Below are 17087 nucleotides of genomic sequence, written 5' to 3'. Positions count from 1 at the left end.
GACAAGCGGGACCTCCTATCAACAAGCAATCCACAAATGTAAACCAGGACGCCAATGTCACACCTAGTCCCCCATCGCAAGCCTTGATACTAGAACAAACTATCCAACCTACTGTTGGCAGCTCTTTTGATGATCATTCCTCACTGAACTGTGAGTTTGAGCTGGGGCAAGTCCCTAGTACACTTACTATCATACCATCTGCCTCCATAACTGGGACCTCGCAGGAGGAGGACAAAGCCTTATGCAAACTCCTTAGTTGGATCGTTGCAGGCTTGAGAGCTTGAGAGCTAAAAGGGAAGATCCTTTATGGATCAATTTTATCTCTTCTTTTGATGTGATAGCCATCCAAGAATCCTGGGAAACTTTAGCAAATACTTGGCTAGATGGCTTTACCAGCTTCTTCGTACCAGTGACACCCAGCTCGGCGGGGAGAGCTAAGGGGGGTCTTATTTTTCTCTTTTCCCTACATCTTGCGGGGTCATTTAAGCAATTAGAGTCAGGCTCCCCTAATCTTTTAATTGTGGAATGGACTGTTTCACCGATTTGCTCAATTCTACTAATTAATTTTTACAATTCCTGGGAGAGGGCAATGGACATTGATCACATTGCACCCCTAGAGAAATGTTTACATAATTTCAGTCTTAATAAGCACACTGCTTTTGAGCTCATCGTGTTGGGCGATTTTAACACCCATTTATGTAACCTTCCTTGTTATATAGGTGAACACGCGGGACCTTTAGGGGCGTCTATTCCTCACTTTGAACACACAAAATCAGGTGAAGCGCTGGAAGTACTGTTGGCCAGTTTTAATCTTTACAAATTTTTAACACAGGTGGGGGGGATAGAGTCCCCACCTATAAAGGCACGGCTCAAGGGTCCATAATTGATTATATATTCACTACCCCTGGGCTAATTTCCAAGGTGAAAACCTATAGGACCATTCCCTCATCCTATAGTGACCACAACCCTGTTTATTGGTGATGTGTTGGGGAGACCTTAAACGTGAGCGCTTGGGTCGCCCCCATGTGCAGGTGGCACTTGTGCCTACTGATCAGGGTAGGCGGCTCAAGTGGGGCAAGGTGGTCCTAGATGATTTTATGTCAACTCTGTTGCCTAAAATCGAGGGAGACATAGAGACATGTCTAAATCAAGAGGCCTCCAATCATACAATCACACAGGCCTTTGAATCTATATGTGTCCAAATATTGAGGGACATGATAGTCAAGCCCACCCAGAGATTGCCTAGGACATCTAAGTGGTTTGATGCTAACTGTTCACGAATACACAGTCGCCTGAAATGTGAGTTAAAAGCCATACCGAGGGACAAGGCTCTTATTGTCAACTTGAGGACGGAATACAAATTGACCTTAAAGGGGAGAAAAGATGAAATTAAAAGTGAAGCGTGGGACCAACTCCTCTCTATCGACGTCTTGCGAGACAGCAAGAAATTTTGGGAGATCATAAATCACCCTTTTTTCGTCGGGGCAGATAACGCAGCCACTGACTGCGTTATTCCGGATGAGAAGTGGGTCCTCCATTTCAAAGACGTCTATGGTGACCAGAATAGCCTAGCCCCGGGTGGCCAAATGGTTGCCCGGGTGTCCCCCCCAGTAGATTTTTGTGAGGAGGAGGTGTTGAAGGCCATTCTGGAGACCTCAAAAAACAAGGCTCCGGGCCCCGATGGTGTACCTGCAGACCTATATAGACACTCTCCGATAATTTGGTCACAGGTACTAACTAAAGTTTTCAGGATAGCAAATGACAATGTGTTCCCCAATACCTGGGTGATCTCCATTATAGTGCCAATTTTTAAAAAGGGACAACGTGAGGACCCGGGGTGTTACAGACCCATTTTCCTCCTTGACTCTGCCATTAAAATCTTAGGCAGAGTCTTATTGTCTAAACTTAGCGGAAATTTGGAGGTCTGTGGGGGGCTTTCAAACATACAATATGGGTTCAGAGAGAAACGATGTACTCTGGACCAATGTTTGAATTTGCACCTGTTAATTGCCAAATATGCGGTGGCCGGGGAGGGGTCTCTTTATTTGGCTTTCATGGACCTCTACTCGGCTTTCGATTTGGTAAATAGGTCCAAACTGTGGTCAATCCTTCTTGAGATGGGGATAGATCCTTCCCTGGTCACATTCATGGCCTCTTTTCACCAGGAGCTATTTGCCAAGGTAAGGGTCACAAATGAGGGGAGGTGTACGGACACTTTTAGGTCGGAGAAAGGGGTCCGCCAAGGGTGTATCCTGGCCCCCCTCCTTTTCACTATTTACATAAACGGGTTGGGAAAACATCTAGAGGAGGGGGTGGCAGACGTTCCGCGCTCGGGAGGACTGCAGGTTCCGGCCCTCCTATATGCGGACGACGCCGTACTGATTGCACGCACAGGTATCGGTCTACAGACATTATTGGACCGTTTTGGTTCCTTCATGGAAAACCTTGACTTGAGAGTAAACGCCAAAAAATCTCATTCCATGATAGTGGGTAAACAGAGAGGAAAGTTTAGATCTAAAATCTTCACATGTAAGGGTGAGGTGGTTTCTAGGGTTCCGGTCTTCCCTTACCTGGGGGTCCTTTTCGATGAAAGGGGGTCCTGGGCTCCCCAGATAAAGGTGAAGAGTTTATCCTTGGCCCATTCGACATCTGCACTGTTGGGTTTTACAAAAAGGTTGGGGGCCAGGCCGATGGAAGCGCTTTTAAAAGTTTATAACACCAAGTGTATTCCCATCGCCACCTATGGGGCCGCCTTGTGGGGCTATGCTGCCCATGATAAAATCCAAAGGGTAGAAAATGGAATAATCAGACAATTGCCCTCAGTCCCCAAATCTACCCCTACCTTTTCTATCCATGAGGAAGTGGGCTTGCCTTACATTGCAGATAAGTTGAACCTGGCACCCCTCTTATTCTGGGCAAAGACATGGCTTAATTCAGAGTTAACCTTGAACCATCTTATTCTGGAGGATGTCATTTCTTTGGACCACGCCATGAAAATACCTTAGTTGAAGTACTTAAAAAAAAAAATTCTGTTCTAGGTAGACCGGAACTTTTTTTATCTCCATCTAACATCAGGAGAGAAGCTGTAAAATGGATCAAGGTCCATTTTTTAGAGAAGGTGCATCTTAACAGAGAGGAGAAGGAAATAATGAAACCATCTGTAAGAGCACACTCTATGTTAATCACCACTCCCACCTTGGAACCATACCTGAAATTTGTTACGAGACCTCTTCATAGATTTCTATTAGCAAGATTCAGGTTTAACTTGATTCAATTCTCCTTAGGTTATTACCCATCATGGGCCAATTTAGAAGATGCCCCTCCCTGTGAGTGTGATAATTTTTCAAAACAAGATACCATGCATTTTATGATGTTTTGTGGGTTTTATACCGCCGCTAGGAAAAAACATCTGTTACCTGTTTTGAGGAAGGCTGGCTTTATTCAAGTCAGACAAAACAGGTGATGGACAGAATGTAGATCAATGTCACACATTCACCCCAGTCCAAAGATCTGGGCCCAAATCCATCGTTTTTTTGCACTCCACACCCCCCTGGGTTAGACAATGGCGATATGCAAATCAGCTCTGACCCTGTGCCCCATGGGAACAGTCCAGTCCGAACTACAAAAGCCATGTCCTTAATTGTTTACTTTATTCAAGTCAGACCCGCATTAATCTACCTCCAGATGTTGGGCAATATTTACATTACTTTTAGTGTTGCCAGTTTTCTAGCGGAAGCTTTTAGAATTAGGAATAAACGTGTACCACTGAACACCTCATTGTAAACATGGTATCGTTTTAACAGATTTTAATTCTATTAGCCAAATACGATGTAGAACAGTCTAATCATGGCCTTCACTGATTTTGTACATAAATGAACTGTTGATTTTAATGTACAGGAATTTATATAGCGCAAATCACCAACTGGTCTCTAAGCGCTTGCTTAGGGAACCCGTCCTGGTATTCCCCTGTGAGATAACACCGGCAGGGTATCCGCAAGGTGAAAGCCAGGCATCCCGCCGCGAGGGGCCGTTGTGGAGATTAAGCAAGCTATTGCCCAGAGTCGCAGAGTGTGAACCCGTGAATCGAGTAGGCACCGCAGCGAGAATTGTCGAGTCCATGGACATTTTAGGACTCAAGACCCCGCCGAGCCGTGAATCGAACCCTGGTCCCGGGCTGACCTCTGCTTCCAGGTCTGCCTCCTCTAACCAGTGAGCCACACTTCTCCACTGTATATGTATTGTGCGTGCCTTTTATGATTTTTTTTTAATCGAATAAAGTGTACTTTGACATTTGACATAATGGCTCATGTCATCTGGATCTAGAATGCATGATGTATTTCCAGCTTGGGACATTCTACAGTGTACAGTTTATGGGATCCTGCAATAGCTGTGTGCAATAAACCTTCATCTTGAAGATAACTGGTTTCATGGTGAATTACTTCATTACACTGGGCTTCTATGGGAATTCACAAGGGCATTTTATCAAGACCCTTATCGCCGCTTTAGCAGCAGTTTCCTGCCGGTAAAGCGGCAATAATGTTATCGCTGTTCTTGATAATATGGCCCAAGGTTCCTTAAGGTATATATAAAAAAGGAGACATTTAGGAACGAATCATCGCAATATACTTTTACCCAGAATCTAAATATAGCACTTTACCTCTCGAACTGCACTTTGGCACTTTTGAAATCGTGGACACCCGCACACTAGAGACTTTTCTTAAAACACCTGACCCCGATATTAAGCTACTATCTTGCTGTTAAACTCTGCTCTCAACTAAAATATTATGTACAATTCGCAGAAGCAGTAGAATACAAATCGCAACAACACTATATTCATTTTACCTTAGTTCACAGGGTCCAGCGTTCTATTATTCCATTGTGGCTACGGATTATACCGTTAAAAGCTTTCACATCTTAATGTAACTCCTGTGAAAATACAACCCGCATTTGTGATGTGTGTGTCGGAGGAGTGCAAGACCGAGCACATGTATTGTTCGAATGTCCAAATCCAACAATGTTCGAGGCAAGACGCCGGTATATAAACCCTATCCGTACTAGATTCAATATAATTACGGTACAAGGTCTTATATCGCTTTTTAAATCACCACCTGATTAATTTGTTTGCCATAATTTGTATAAATGTAAGAGTTTTTTTTAAACTGATTTGATGTAGTTATATTGTCATGGTATTAATAGATTGTATCTCTCTTTATGTGTTGTCTTCAGTAGAGGACTGGATCAAACTAAATAAAATTCTTGATTTTTTTGAATTAGTGCTTAGGCATCTGGGCAGTATGTACTCATCCGTGTCTGTGAGTTATGGTTTGTGTGCATGTATCTGTGCTGTGTGCGTCACTACTGTCTTTGCCTGTTGTGCGTGTCCACTTGTGGAGCGAGAGTTTTATTTGTGCAGCCGTGAAATCGAGCATTTCACGAACATTTGTTTCCACAAAATGTTTAGTAAATTTGAAGGGTACCCGTAGGGTGTGTTCTTCTGAGTGAGCTGTGCTTTCATGTGACCCTCATTCTAAGAGAGCAGCCAGAGTTCGGTGCCTTCCTCTGGCATCTACTTGCTTTCTCAACCAAGTACACAAACACTTGGCGTTTATCCGACTTAAAGAAAGACGTTTCTTAATTTCGAAAGCCGTGCCTCGGTGTCCCACTTCGTGAGTATACCAAGGATTTACTCTTACTCGTATGAGGCATTATTATACCTTACAGAAAGAACACGTTTCACAATACGATAGAGTTTTAGGATGAAGAGAGACTATGAAAATACAGCACAAGTTCCAACGGTAGCCAGTAAAGCACTTGCTGAACAGCGGTGCCCTCCGGTGGATAGTACACCCAGGGCAGACCCGAGAGGCCTGTGCCCGGGAGGGTCCGAGGCTGAGACGGGCAGGCAAGCTGGCGCCTGTCGTCAGGTGTGCCTCTTGTGCCCTGTTAGACAAAGCTGAGTGGACATCACTCCCACAGCCATGCCGTGGACAGCGGTGTGAAGGGGCTGTCCTTAGAGTGACAGGGGCGGCCAGGACAGTCCTGGGCCCAGTCCGGATTTTGTCCCAGACAAGAGAACATGGTTTAGTGAAAGCCGCCGACACCTGCACTGCGCTTCAAGGGACGGAGGCGCTTCACTTGTATGACTAAATGCCTCTTCGAGTGAGCACGCCCCCGTGGCGGCACAGCCATGACCCCCATTAAATTTCACGAGTGAGCACGCCCCATGTGGCAGCACAGCCCCGACTCCCTCTGTTTTCTATCCCCTCTGCTCTCCGCCTGGGGCTCAGCGCAGGCAGTATCTCCTGCCTCCGTCTTCTGACTTCTCCCTTCTCCGGTCCTGAATGAACAGCAACTTCAGCACCTTCAGGACAGGACGCGAACACATGGCCGGGAGGGGGGCGGGCGTGCTCTGCGGGTCTGCGAGGAGCAGGGACTGGCTCAGGTCTGTGGGCAGAGCTCTACCCTCTCGGAGGGAGGGCGGGGCCTGTGAAAGAAAGAGGTTGACTCTGCTGTCCGGTTCACTTACAGTCGAGGAGCTCTGTCAGATGAAGCCCTGATAGGTCAGACTCCTGCAGGTGTGACTGGCCGGCGAAGAGCTAAACGGGGCTGTGCTGGAGCATTACTGCACTCGCTCCGGCGGCTCTGTGCTAACCCGCTCCAGAAGCACAGGGAGGATAACTGGCAACCTGTATATTTGGCTTCTGTGCCCAAGATTAGGATTCGACGTGCGTAGGTGAGCCCGGGAGCTCCAAAGTTTCGTTTTCTGAATGCAATGTGCGAACTGTGACTGACTCGCGCCACAGCCGGAATGCCGTCTGTGTAGCGGGTCTGTGGAGCATCAACGGGTGTCAGGCTTGACCTAGACCTGAGCCGGGATGAGTCCCCGGGGAGCCCTCTCCCCACATTTGTTATTTGGTGGACTCTGAAGTTCAAAAGCCCCCCCCCCCCCAAGAAGGGGGGGGGGTTCTCCCACACTAATACACCTGCGCATGTCCTGAATATTTGCGAATATTGCATTCGTTTCGTGCAGTTTCACATACACTACGGTGGGGTTGTGGGTAATGGGTGGCTCGTGAGCTCCCGCCTTTGAGTCCATCCACCGGCGCACGCGGTGAGCACCGTTTGGAACTAAAGTGGAGCGACGAAGTGTGTGAGTGAAGAGTGAGCAGCAGAGCAGGGGGCTGGAGTGTGCTTTGAAGACTGGGGTTTGCGCCGGGGAGACTGCGTGTGCAAAGGAAGGGGTGTGAGCAGAGGTGAAGAGCTAGCAGGAGCGAGAGGTGCGTGCTAAAGAGTCGGCCATGCCTAGGTGAGAGAATGTATGTGAGAAGAGGAGACAGAGTACTGATTGTGAAAGTGAATGGGGCGAGGAGTTTGTCGAAAAAGAGAGGAGTGCAGGTCGGTGAGCTGTGCTCGGAGGACGAGTGAGCTCTGAACTGGAAGCAGGGGAGGGAAATGGGGATTTGAGAGGTGTGTACAGGGGAGTATTGCACGTGTAAGTGCGTGTGTCTGTGTGGTATGTAATAAGCGTGAGTTGTGTGCCTGGGACGGAAGTGATTCAGTGAAATGACTGTGTGTACGCGAATGAGGTGTGTGCAGGAGAGCGTGGTGTGTGCAAGCTGGAGTCAGGTCTCTGCAGGAGAGGAGCCAAGTCTGTACGTGAGGGGCTGAGTGACTAGTGAGGTATGCAGTCGTTATGTGTGTGCAGGCGAACAATGTGTGTGCAGGGGTGTTATGTGTGTGCAGGTGAGTTATAGGTGTATGGGAGTTGTGTTTGCAGTGGGGCCAGGTGGGTGTAGCTAAGTTTGCATGGTAGGGTGAAATGTGTGGTGGAGTTAGGTGGGCGCTGGGGTGACGTTTGTACATTTAATTTAGGAATGTGCAGGGGTGGGGTTTGTACATCGGAGTGAGGAGTGTGCAGGGGGAGGTTTGTACATCGGAGTGAGGAGTGTGCAGGGGGAGGTTTGTACATTGGAGTGAGGGGTGTGCAGGGGTGAAGTTTGTACATTGGAGTGAGGGGTGTGCAGAAGTGCGGTTTGTGCGTTGGAGGATGGAGCGTGCATTGGTGAGGTGTGTGCATTGGAGTGTGGAGCGTGAAGGGGGGAGGTTTGTATATCGGAGTGAGGATCGTGCAGGGTGAGGTTTGTGTAGTGGAGTGTGGAGCGTGCAGGGGTGACGTTTGTGCATTGAAGTGAGGAATAGAGGTTTGTGCAGCGTGCAGGGGTGATGTTTGTGCATTGGAGTGAGGTGTGTTGAGGGAAGAGGTCTGTATATCGCAGAGAGGCGCGTGCAGTGTGAGGGGTAAGGTGCTTGCAGTTGATTAAGGTGTGTTCACAGGAGCGAAGTGTATGGATGGATGGTGTGAGATGAGTATAGTATACGGACAAGCATGGTGCTGGCCCAGCACATGATCCTCACAGGGCTGTTGTGTGCTCCAGTGGCTGGGGCTGCCCACCCTCTCGGCTGCAGCCTCCACCCCAGCTGCCCACTCTAGTCCTTCCCTGGCGTCCTCCTCCCCCGCCCAGGCTCTCCTCGCTACGCCCGCCCTGTTGATCCAGGGCTGTGCCCGGCACGCGCCCGGCGCACGCACGGCAGGAGCAGAGGGGAGGGGGCACACACCCCTCTCCGAGTGAATGGAGCTGCGGGGCGCGGGGAGGGGCGTCGGCAGCGCGTGGGGCTGTGTGTGCAATGAAAAGGCGGCAGCACCCCCTCCGCACCTCCTGCATACATCACCGACTCCTATATAAATGTAAGGATTCGGGACAGACACGAGAAAGAGTTTGAAACAGCAGCCAGCGCACGCGAGCGCCACGAGCCTCCAAGGGAGCCCCAGTAGCGCTGCCACTCCCTGGCCCGCGCCTCTAGCAGCATCGGGGGCAGGACCAAGAGCAGCAGCAACAGCATCCTTTTCGCGCTGAGCCTGCCGCAGCATCAACCACCGGGCAACCTCCAGCAGCCAGGGTCCGTGACCGCCTGCTGCCTCCAGACGGGCCACCTTCTCCAGAAACAGAACCATCTCTTCTTCAGAGGGAGGGTTCTACCCCTGAGCCGAGAAACAGAAGAACCACACTGTCTGGGTGCAGAGTGCACCCCTGACCCTCTGCACCTACAGCAACCTCTCCCACACAGCGAGCTGTACTCCTAGGCTCAGAGCCTCGGCAGCTCCAACAGCAGGAGTGACAGCTCCTTTCGAGTCTGGAAGAGCCTCTGTGGTCCGAGCAACTTAGCACAGCTTTCTGAACCTCGTCTTCCCCAGCAGCAATATCTGCCCCCTTTTACGGACAGCGCCAAGATGCACACCCTCGCCCCCCAACAGCACTTCCTGCCGCCCGCCTGTTACTTCACGTCTGGGGGGCAGAGCCTGCAGCTGAGCCCAGGCAAGCCCTCCCCGCCCCCGGAGTCTGTCCAGAAGTCTGCCCCGGAGGCGAGCAAGGGCCCGGGAGGCCAGGGGGCGGCCCTGAAGCGACCCCGCTCCTCCTCCCCGGAGCTGATGCGCTGCAAGCGGCGGCTGAACTTCACGGGCTTCGGGTACAGCCTGCCCCCGCAGCAGCCCGCCGCAGTGGCCAGGCGCAACGAGCGAGAGCGCAACCGCGTGAAGCTGGTGAACCTGGGCTTCGCCACCCTGCGGGAGCACGTGCCCAGCGGCGCCCAGAACAAGAAGATGAGCAAGGTGGAGACGCTGCGCTCGGCCGTGGAGTACATCCGCGCCCTGCAGGCGCTGCTGGACGAGCACGACGCGGTCAGCGCCGCCTTCCGCTCCGGCGTGCTGTCCCCCGCGCTGTCCCCGCACTGCGTCCCCGCGGCCCACGGCCTGAACTCCATGGCGGGCTCCCCCGTCTCCTCGTACTCCTCCGACGAGGGCTCCTATGAGCCGCTGAGCCCCGAAGAGCAGGAGCTGCTGGACTTCACCAACTGGTTCTGAGCGTCGAGCAGGTGGGTGTCTGGAAAGGGAGTCGGGGTGGGTACTTTTGCACGGGATGAGGCGCGCTGCCTCCTCCCTTGTACTGTCCATCATGAATGACCGCAAGTAGACCAGCACTGTGCATGCTAGCATCTCCCTCAGTGACCGCAGCATCACGGCATAGCCTGCCTGTCCCGAGGGCGAGGTGCTGCAGTCACTCATGTACCATCGCACCCTCTTACAACGTATACTGGCCATCGCGTCCTGCCACAGCCACCCGAGCACGGATTGTACCACATGGCTGAAAGGCACTCCATACTGCCACCATTCCAGTATCCGCCTTCACCTCCCACCACAACCAAACTCCACAATACCCCTGGTCTCCTGCCTCCACCACACACTGGCTGTGTCCTGCTGCCACAACTTCTTTGCATGGAGTGTCCTGCACTGCTATGCACTGTCCCGCATGATACTACCACCCGAGGTCTGCAACGACCAGGGGTGCATTATGGCTACAGTCATAGCATACCGCCCCCAACAAGTTCCAGCACACCACCTGCCACATCCTTGCCCTGGTGCTCACATACTGCACCCATGTCCTCGCATTATAGCAGAGCCCCTCTTACTCATGACCTCAATGCTAGCTGAAATCTGCTAAGGGTGCTGACAACTCTCAGGGTGACCCCCACTATATGCACAAGCCCCAGTCCTAGGTCATCCACCCAAAGAATGATCACTCACCAGCCAAAATCTGTCCTGAATGTACTTGTGAAATGCATATTTACCACTCTCACTGCTCGGGTGATACCAATACCACCAATAACCCTCTTTGGATGCCCACCTTCCACCTCATGGCCATCTAACCTCGGGTAGCTCTTAACCCTGGGTAGCCCTTAAATGAATGAGTGTGCCATTGATCATGCACTGATAAGTACTCTCACTGCCACCATGCCCTTACATAAGACCCTGGCCACAGCTAAGGCTGCCACTCAAACCTTGAATATAGACGGCCTAGACATTCCTAGTACCACGGATTGCTCAGAGTTGATTTAACTAATGAGCTCTATGTATGCTCCGTGGTCTTACACCCCTTGTTGTTGTGCCCCGTTCCACGACTCAACCCCCACTCCCACACACTCTCACAGTTACTGTGGTTTGACATGTTATGTTTCTAGTTGTTTGTGGTGCCCATCATTGGTAATGTCTGTTGCCTGGTCTCAAAACTATTTTCTGAAAAATTATATTTTCGAAAACAAGTATTTTATCAAATAAAGTGTTTGCCTGTCCACGTGTCATAACCAGGGTGTGCATCCTGAATATCAAACCATCAATATCGATGGGACATATATCGAGGGCAATCTATCATGAAAAAATATCGACCGATAAGACTAGAGTTTCTATACCTAACTCCACATGTATGTACCCACGCGGTACATATATCTTCAAGGTATGCAAGATGTGGGTTAGGAATAGAACATCTATTCTTCCCTATATGCACTTACCCTTCAATTTTCTGTCCCTCGACATTCTGTATTATTGGTGTCCATATAGAGTAGTACAACAATACCCAGGCCTATGCAGCCTGTAGGGACAGTAAGAGGCCCAAGCTGTGGCCTAGTGATATGTCTCTTTTTAGATCATGTACTGTGACTTTGCCTAGTTCTGTTGCCTGCTCCTTGTATTAATCTGCATCTCCTTGATCCCCAGGACTCCTCGTTGGCCTGATGATGGCTGGATGGATGAAGCACATGCAGGAGCTGCGGCCTCTCCCAGGACCCAAAGCACTGGCTGCCTTTGCACTTCACTTGGGTAACCTGGAGAGAAAGAGAGACTTGGACCCGGGCGCCGGGCCTCCGTGGGCATCCCAAAGAGCTCGCCCTGCAAGGGGGAGACCCAGGGTCCCACAGAACGAGCTGTGGGGCCGCAGAAGTCGGCTGCAGCCCCGAAGGCCTGCTCTCCAAGAAGGCTGTGGACTCAAGCAACCAGCACTATCCGGAGACCGGACTCCAATGCGGACTCAAAGAACCCTCCGCTGTCGAACACCAGCGCTATCCGGAGACGGGTCTCCAATGTTGGGCTCTGATGTTTCCAGAGAACCCCCTAACTCTCGGCTGTGGGACTCCAGCACTGTACCGAGACTGGACTTCAATGTCGAACTCTGCTGCACTCAAAGACCCCCTGATCCCAGCCGTAGGACACCCCCCCCCCCCCCGCACTATGCCTAGACTGTACTTCAATGTCCACTCTGCTGTACTCAAAGACACCGCCACTCCCCATAGACTATTTTTGTACCTGCTTCCTCCTAGAATGCTTCCAATCAAATGAGATTTTATATTGTAAGAATGTTTATTTGTATCTATCTCCCGGCCTGTTTGGGGACATATTAAGCTATTTTTGTACATAAGAGATTTATAGAATTTTTGTACAGATGATATATAATGTGCACTGCTTCTTATTTGAATATGTAATGTTATTACCTCTGCATACATAGACGTGTAAGCCTCACCACCTTGCAGCTGCCATTCTTGTGCCAAGGTCCTGTGAAGGTGGAGGTGGGCTTAGGACCCCCAGATGAACTTTAGCACCAACGTGTCTTACTTGGATTAAACCTTGTTTGTGTAATAACGCTGTTATTGACTTGAGAGCACAATGAACGGACGCAAGCAGCTATTGGCCAAACCTAGCAGGCGGCCCTCCAAAACGCTGCCTTGTGACAACTTCAAGCACTGCCTTTTCTCGACGTTTTATTACAAACATGCAATGGCATTGTATAACCTTATTTTATACACTCTTGTTTCGTAATAAAACTTTTTGCTAAACACACAGGATGCTGTTTTTATTGTGTTCAGTTTCGCAGATGTACAAAATACGAGATAGGACATCCTGGTTCTGGCGGGGCGTGCTCGCCAGTGCTAAATAAAAGTGCAGGTACTCTGTACCAGAGCTCGTTTCTGAGAAGTGCCGATTCTCTCCAATTATAAGTATTACGTTTCTCTTGAGAAGTACAGGTTCACTCCCTCTCAAAATAAAAAAAAAGAGTGCCTGTACACCGTACCGGACTGTACCGGCCCATTTAAAGCACAGGACTGCACGCACTTTTCGATGGTTTTCAGAACTACTTAGTCGTTATATTTCACTTAACTCATTCATTACACTGAACAAGGACGCTCTGACTGCGAAAAGCGACCAGCAAGGCACGTCTGCGCTTGTGCTGGCCTCCCACCCGGGCTCGTCATCTGATGATGACTTCCGCACAGGGACCAGTTCAAAGAAGGGGTCTCTGCCCCTATGCCCAGTAACCGCGCAGCACCTTCAGTGTACTCAGACAGACATAGGCTCGCTTCTACCACATTAGCACACAAGGCAACGTTTGGTAACACTGCGTAGTAGAGCAAAGAAGAGCGCTGTGTTTGCGTCTACCCCAGCCCCGCCGTCCTTTCATTGGCACCGTCCAGTCCTGGAATCCACCCATTCTCCGCCACATCAGCCCGCCCCGTCTACATTTTTTGGCTAAACAAACATCGCAGTGTGTCATCTGAATAGAGAGAGTTGCCATGGGTGAATTAAAACCAAGCACCCTCCCCCCACGTCGCCCACCCTCCCAAAGACAGAGGTCAGGCTGGGGCCGGTGCCCCGTGACCCCGCAGCCACCGCGGCTGCTCGCGGATTGTGCCCAGTGCCGTGAGCTGCCTCTGAAAGTGCCCAATTACCAAACCTGAAAGAGGATTTGGGGCTGTTTTGGCCTGGGTGCCTGTTGTAAGTTCGGGGGGACGTGACCGGAATGCTACTGCGGGCCCGGCCTGCACCCACCCTCCACCCCGCCTCACTTGCGCATTCAGGGAGCGTGCACCCAGCCAAGCGGAAGGCAACGCGCAAAAAAGGCCTTTTAACCGAAAAAAAGCAGCACAAAGGGCGGAGGCAGCTCAGAGAGCCTCAGGCCCAGCCAGTCAGGTTATTTACACAGACTTTGAGAAGCATGTCCCGCATTGAACGAGGCAGCCACCACACCCATTCCAGTCCCTCTTAGTCTTTACGTTGTTTACCCTCCATTGAAAAAAAAAATAATAATATATATATATATATATATATATATATATATATATATATATATATATATATATATATATATATATATATATATATATATATATATATATATGTGTGTGTGTGTGTGTGTGTGTGTTCTAATAAATATCGATTCCTCAGATTATCTATGCCGTGTCTGCGTTTGGGTTCTTCCATGATTGAGGCCTCGGTGATGTCTATGTTTTTATATGCACCATGGCATTTACAATCCTGTGTTTATAAGGATATACAAATCTGCAGGCACCAGAATACAGAGGAAATGCCTACATTGACTTCTCACACCTGAGAGGGGGAAGTGTGGGGTCCCTTGTTGTTTGCTGCCACAACCCTGGAAACTGAAAGTGGGTGCTTTGACGGCAGTGTGTACAGCCCCGAATGGTTTATCATAAACCTCTATTCCTCCTTCCTGTTTGGGGGAATCTCATGAGCCCACGCCCACTTTCTTTGTAAATCTGCAGATATGTCAAGGGAAGAAAGTGCTGCAGTCATTTACGGCGATGAATATAACATTAGGGTAATGTTTCATTCTCCACAGAAGGCGAAATTTCATTCCTTGTGTAGACAGGTGTTTTCTGCCAGGCCCTGAATAGTAAACAGCCAGCCTCATTTAGTGAAAGGAAAAGTTAAGCTGTTGTTTGCTGCACTGTGCAAGGCGCTCTCAGAAATTCACAAAACACACACTTTTGCTTCAGATAGGAAAGGGCAAAGCAGTTTTGGGGCAAATCTCATTACATCTCCTCTAATCGCTTAGCAACACAAAGGGCTTTTTTGTGCGGGCGAGGGGAGCCTTTCTCTGCCCTGACAAGCAGAGTTCGGTTATCTCAGCTCCCCCATAAATCAGCAGCGCCTGGGCCTGGCAGGGACCCCTGGATTCACACACAGGGCACCGCAGCCCGGTTCAAATGTTCAAACCTGGGCTGGTAGCCTGCTTTCTTTTCAGGCACCACTTACAGACTGAGGTTACTCATTTCGACTCCCATTTCTACAACTTTCTTTCACCTCTTCCTCACCTTTTTTTACTTTTTCACTGCCCCTTCTTCTTTCTTTTGCTTTTCATGTACATTTGATCCGCCCCCTCATTATTCTTCTCATTTGCCTTCACTTGCTCATATTTCCTTTCTTAATTTCTGTAAGTTCTTTCACCATCCATCATCCACTCATTGTTGCACATTAATTCCGTCTTTTTTTTGCTGATTCAGGTATTATTTGTCCCACAACAGTTTTTTCTTTCTTCTTCATCACTATCATTTTTCTTATGCTTCTTTAGCCTTTCTTTACCTTGCTACCTTTATCTTTTTTCACCTCTCATGCCTTTATCTTTCTCATATCCGTTTTCAATGTCGATGTTCTAAGCAGACCCCATCTAGTTTCCTAACCACTGTGACCAATCTACTTTTTTCTCTCCCAGAGACTGTGAATACGTAATCTTACATTAACTAATAGTACTTCTTTTATCGACAATGAAACGAAAACAAGCACTGGCAAGGCCTATGCCATAGGCATGAAAAGTATAAAAGTAATGAAAGGTCACAATATTTCCACCCACATGTGGTATGCATATGACTGCAAAGTAAAAAATAAGTAAACAATCACTGGTAAAGCCAATAAGTCTCGCCTTTGCAACCATTTGTTTTTGGCAATGATTTTTAATCATGTTGTGCATCAGACTGGCTGCTGTATAGCATGGCTGAAAATAATGTAACAAAAAAAGCACTATGACAAGGTCATCACATAGTTTTGTAGGCATGTACCAATGCAGATGCTCATCCCTACAAAACGATGCAAGCATTTTTATTTTATCAATCTGAGATCGATTAGTAAATATAAAATAATACAAAATGCCCTTTTTTGATACAGTGCTAATGTGCTTTTTGATATAGCATTAAAGTGTTTTTAAAAAAAAATGGGAGAGTGGGTTTAGGGTGGGCAGTGGGTGGGGACACGGCAATATGGAGGGAGGGAGGGGAGGAGAGATGGATGAGGTGGGGTAGAGAAGGACAAGCAAGAAATAATAATAGTACATAGACAACCGAAGGCGGACGATGAGGAAACCCATGAACAACGGAGAGTGGGCAGCAGCACTGGCTCCTCCGCAATGGTGGAAGTGCGTCACCCCCACTGCTTGGAGCGGAGTTTGCCGCCCTCTCTTAGAATCAATTGAGGCTCATGCAGTTTGAGCATTACAGGTATACAAATGATTATGTGCTACAAAGGAGAGGTGATGCAACCGCCATAGCCATGATAATGGAAGATTTAAATGGGGGCTAAAACAGGGTCTGATCCAAATGCTAGTGCCTTTTGAGATTTTGACATAGGACGTTAACAAGGAGGATTGTACTATGAGTCGAACCATCCCATTGCAGCATTTGCTGCAGATATATTTGTGTAGGATGAAGGAATAATATGTCAATGTCAGTGAAGAGGCAGCTGGTTTAGTCAACAGCATTATCCTTTATCAATTCAATATATTTATTAACAATTTGGATCTCTAATGAGGTCCACTTAAGTCATACATGGATAGACATATTAAAATACCAACATAGGCCAATTCCTCAATGGGAGAAATAATGTACACTGGAGGATATTTTAATACAATTACAATACAATCACTTAATTGAAAGCCATTGTATCACAGACAACAGATTTGACCAGAATAGTTAATCTTAGAGATATCAGAATTCTTCAAAATCAGCTATGGAGGCTCCTTTAGAAAGCAAAGGGAGTCCCCCAATAAAAAAAATACACATGGTGGCACAGTAGGAGCAGAATATAAATAGAAAAATATAATCATTTTAATAGAAAGAAAACTTGCTATAATTTGATTAGTATTTTTAACCCAGCCATTATCTCAAATTGAATGCTTATAAAATCAAAAAGACACCCTTCTATAGCAGCCTCACATTGAATCCTATAATTATTAAGGTCTGTCATGTAGCAGCAGTGAGATTATGAACCAAGTAGAAATTCTAAGAAAATGATCAGGTTCTGGGCTGACTGCTCATTTTCCCTGATGACAAAGATTAAAAGCAAATATATGTCCCAAAACTTTTAAACTAGGGCAATTAAGTAGCAGTCATCAAGTATATAAGACCTTTAACATAAC

At 48.4% G+C, this 17087-nt stretch overlaps 1 protein-coding gene across 1 annotated transcript; it reads left to right on the top strand.

Moving 5' to 3' along the window:
- Window positions 1-8780: 8780 nt before the first annotated feature.
- On the top strand, window positions 8781-12717 carry ASCL1 (achaete-scute family bHLH transcription factor 1). The gene is made up of 2 exons (XM_086938117.1): window positions 8781-9930; window positions 11606-12717. Exon 1 carries the CDS (start codon window positions 9290-9292, stop codon window positions 9917-9919), a length of 630 nt encoding a protein of 209 aa, XP_086794243.1. The 5' UTR covers window positions 8781-9289; the 3' UTR covers window positions 9920-9930; window positions 11606-12717.
- Window positions 12718-17087: the final 4370 nt, after the last annotated feature.

Source organism: Lissotriton vulgaris, chromosome 1_1 (assembly GCF_964263255.1).
Source record: "Lissotriton vulgaris chromosome 1_1, aLisVul1.2, whole genome shotgun sequence".
NCBI lineage: Eukaryota > Metazoa > Chordata > Amphibia > Caudata > Salamandridae > Lissotriton > Lissotriton vulgaris.
Note: the sequence above shows the minus strand (reverse complement) of the source record. Positions and strands in the feature narration are given on the sequence as shown.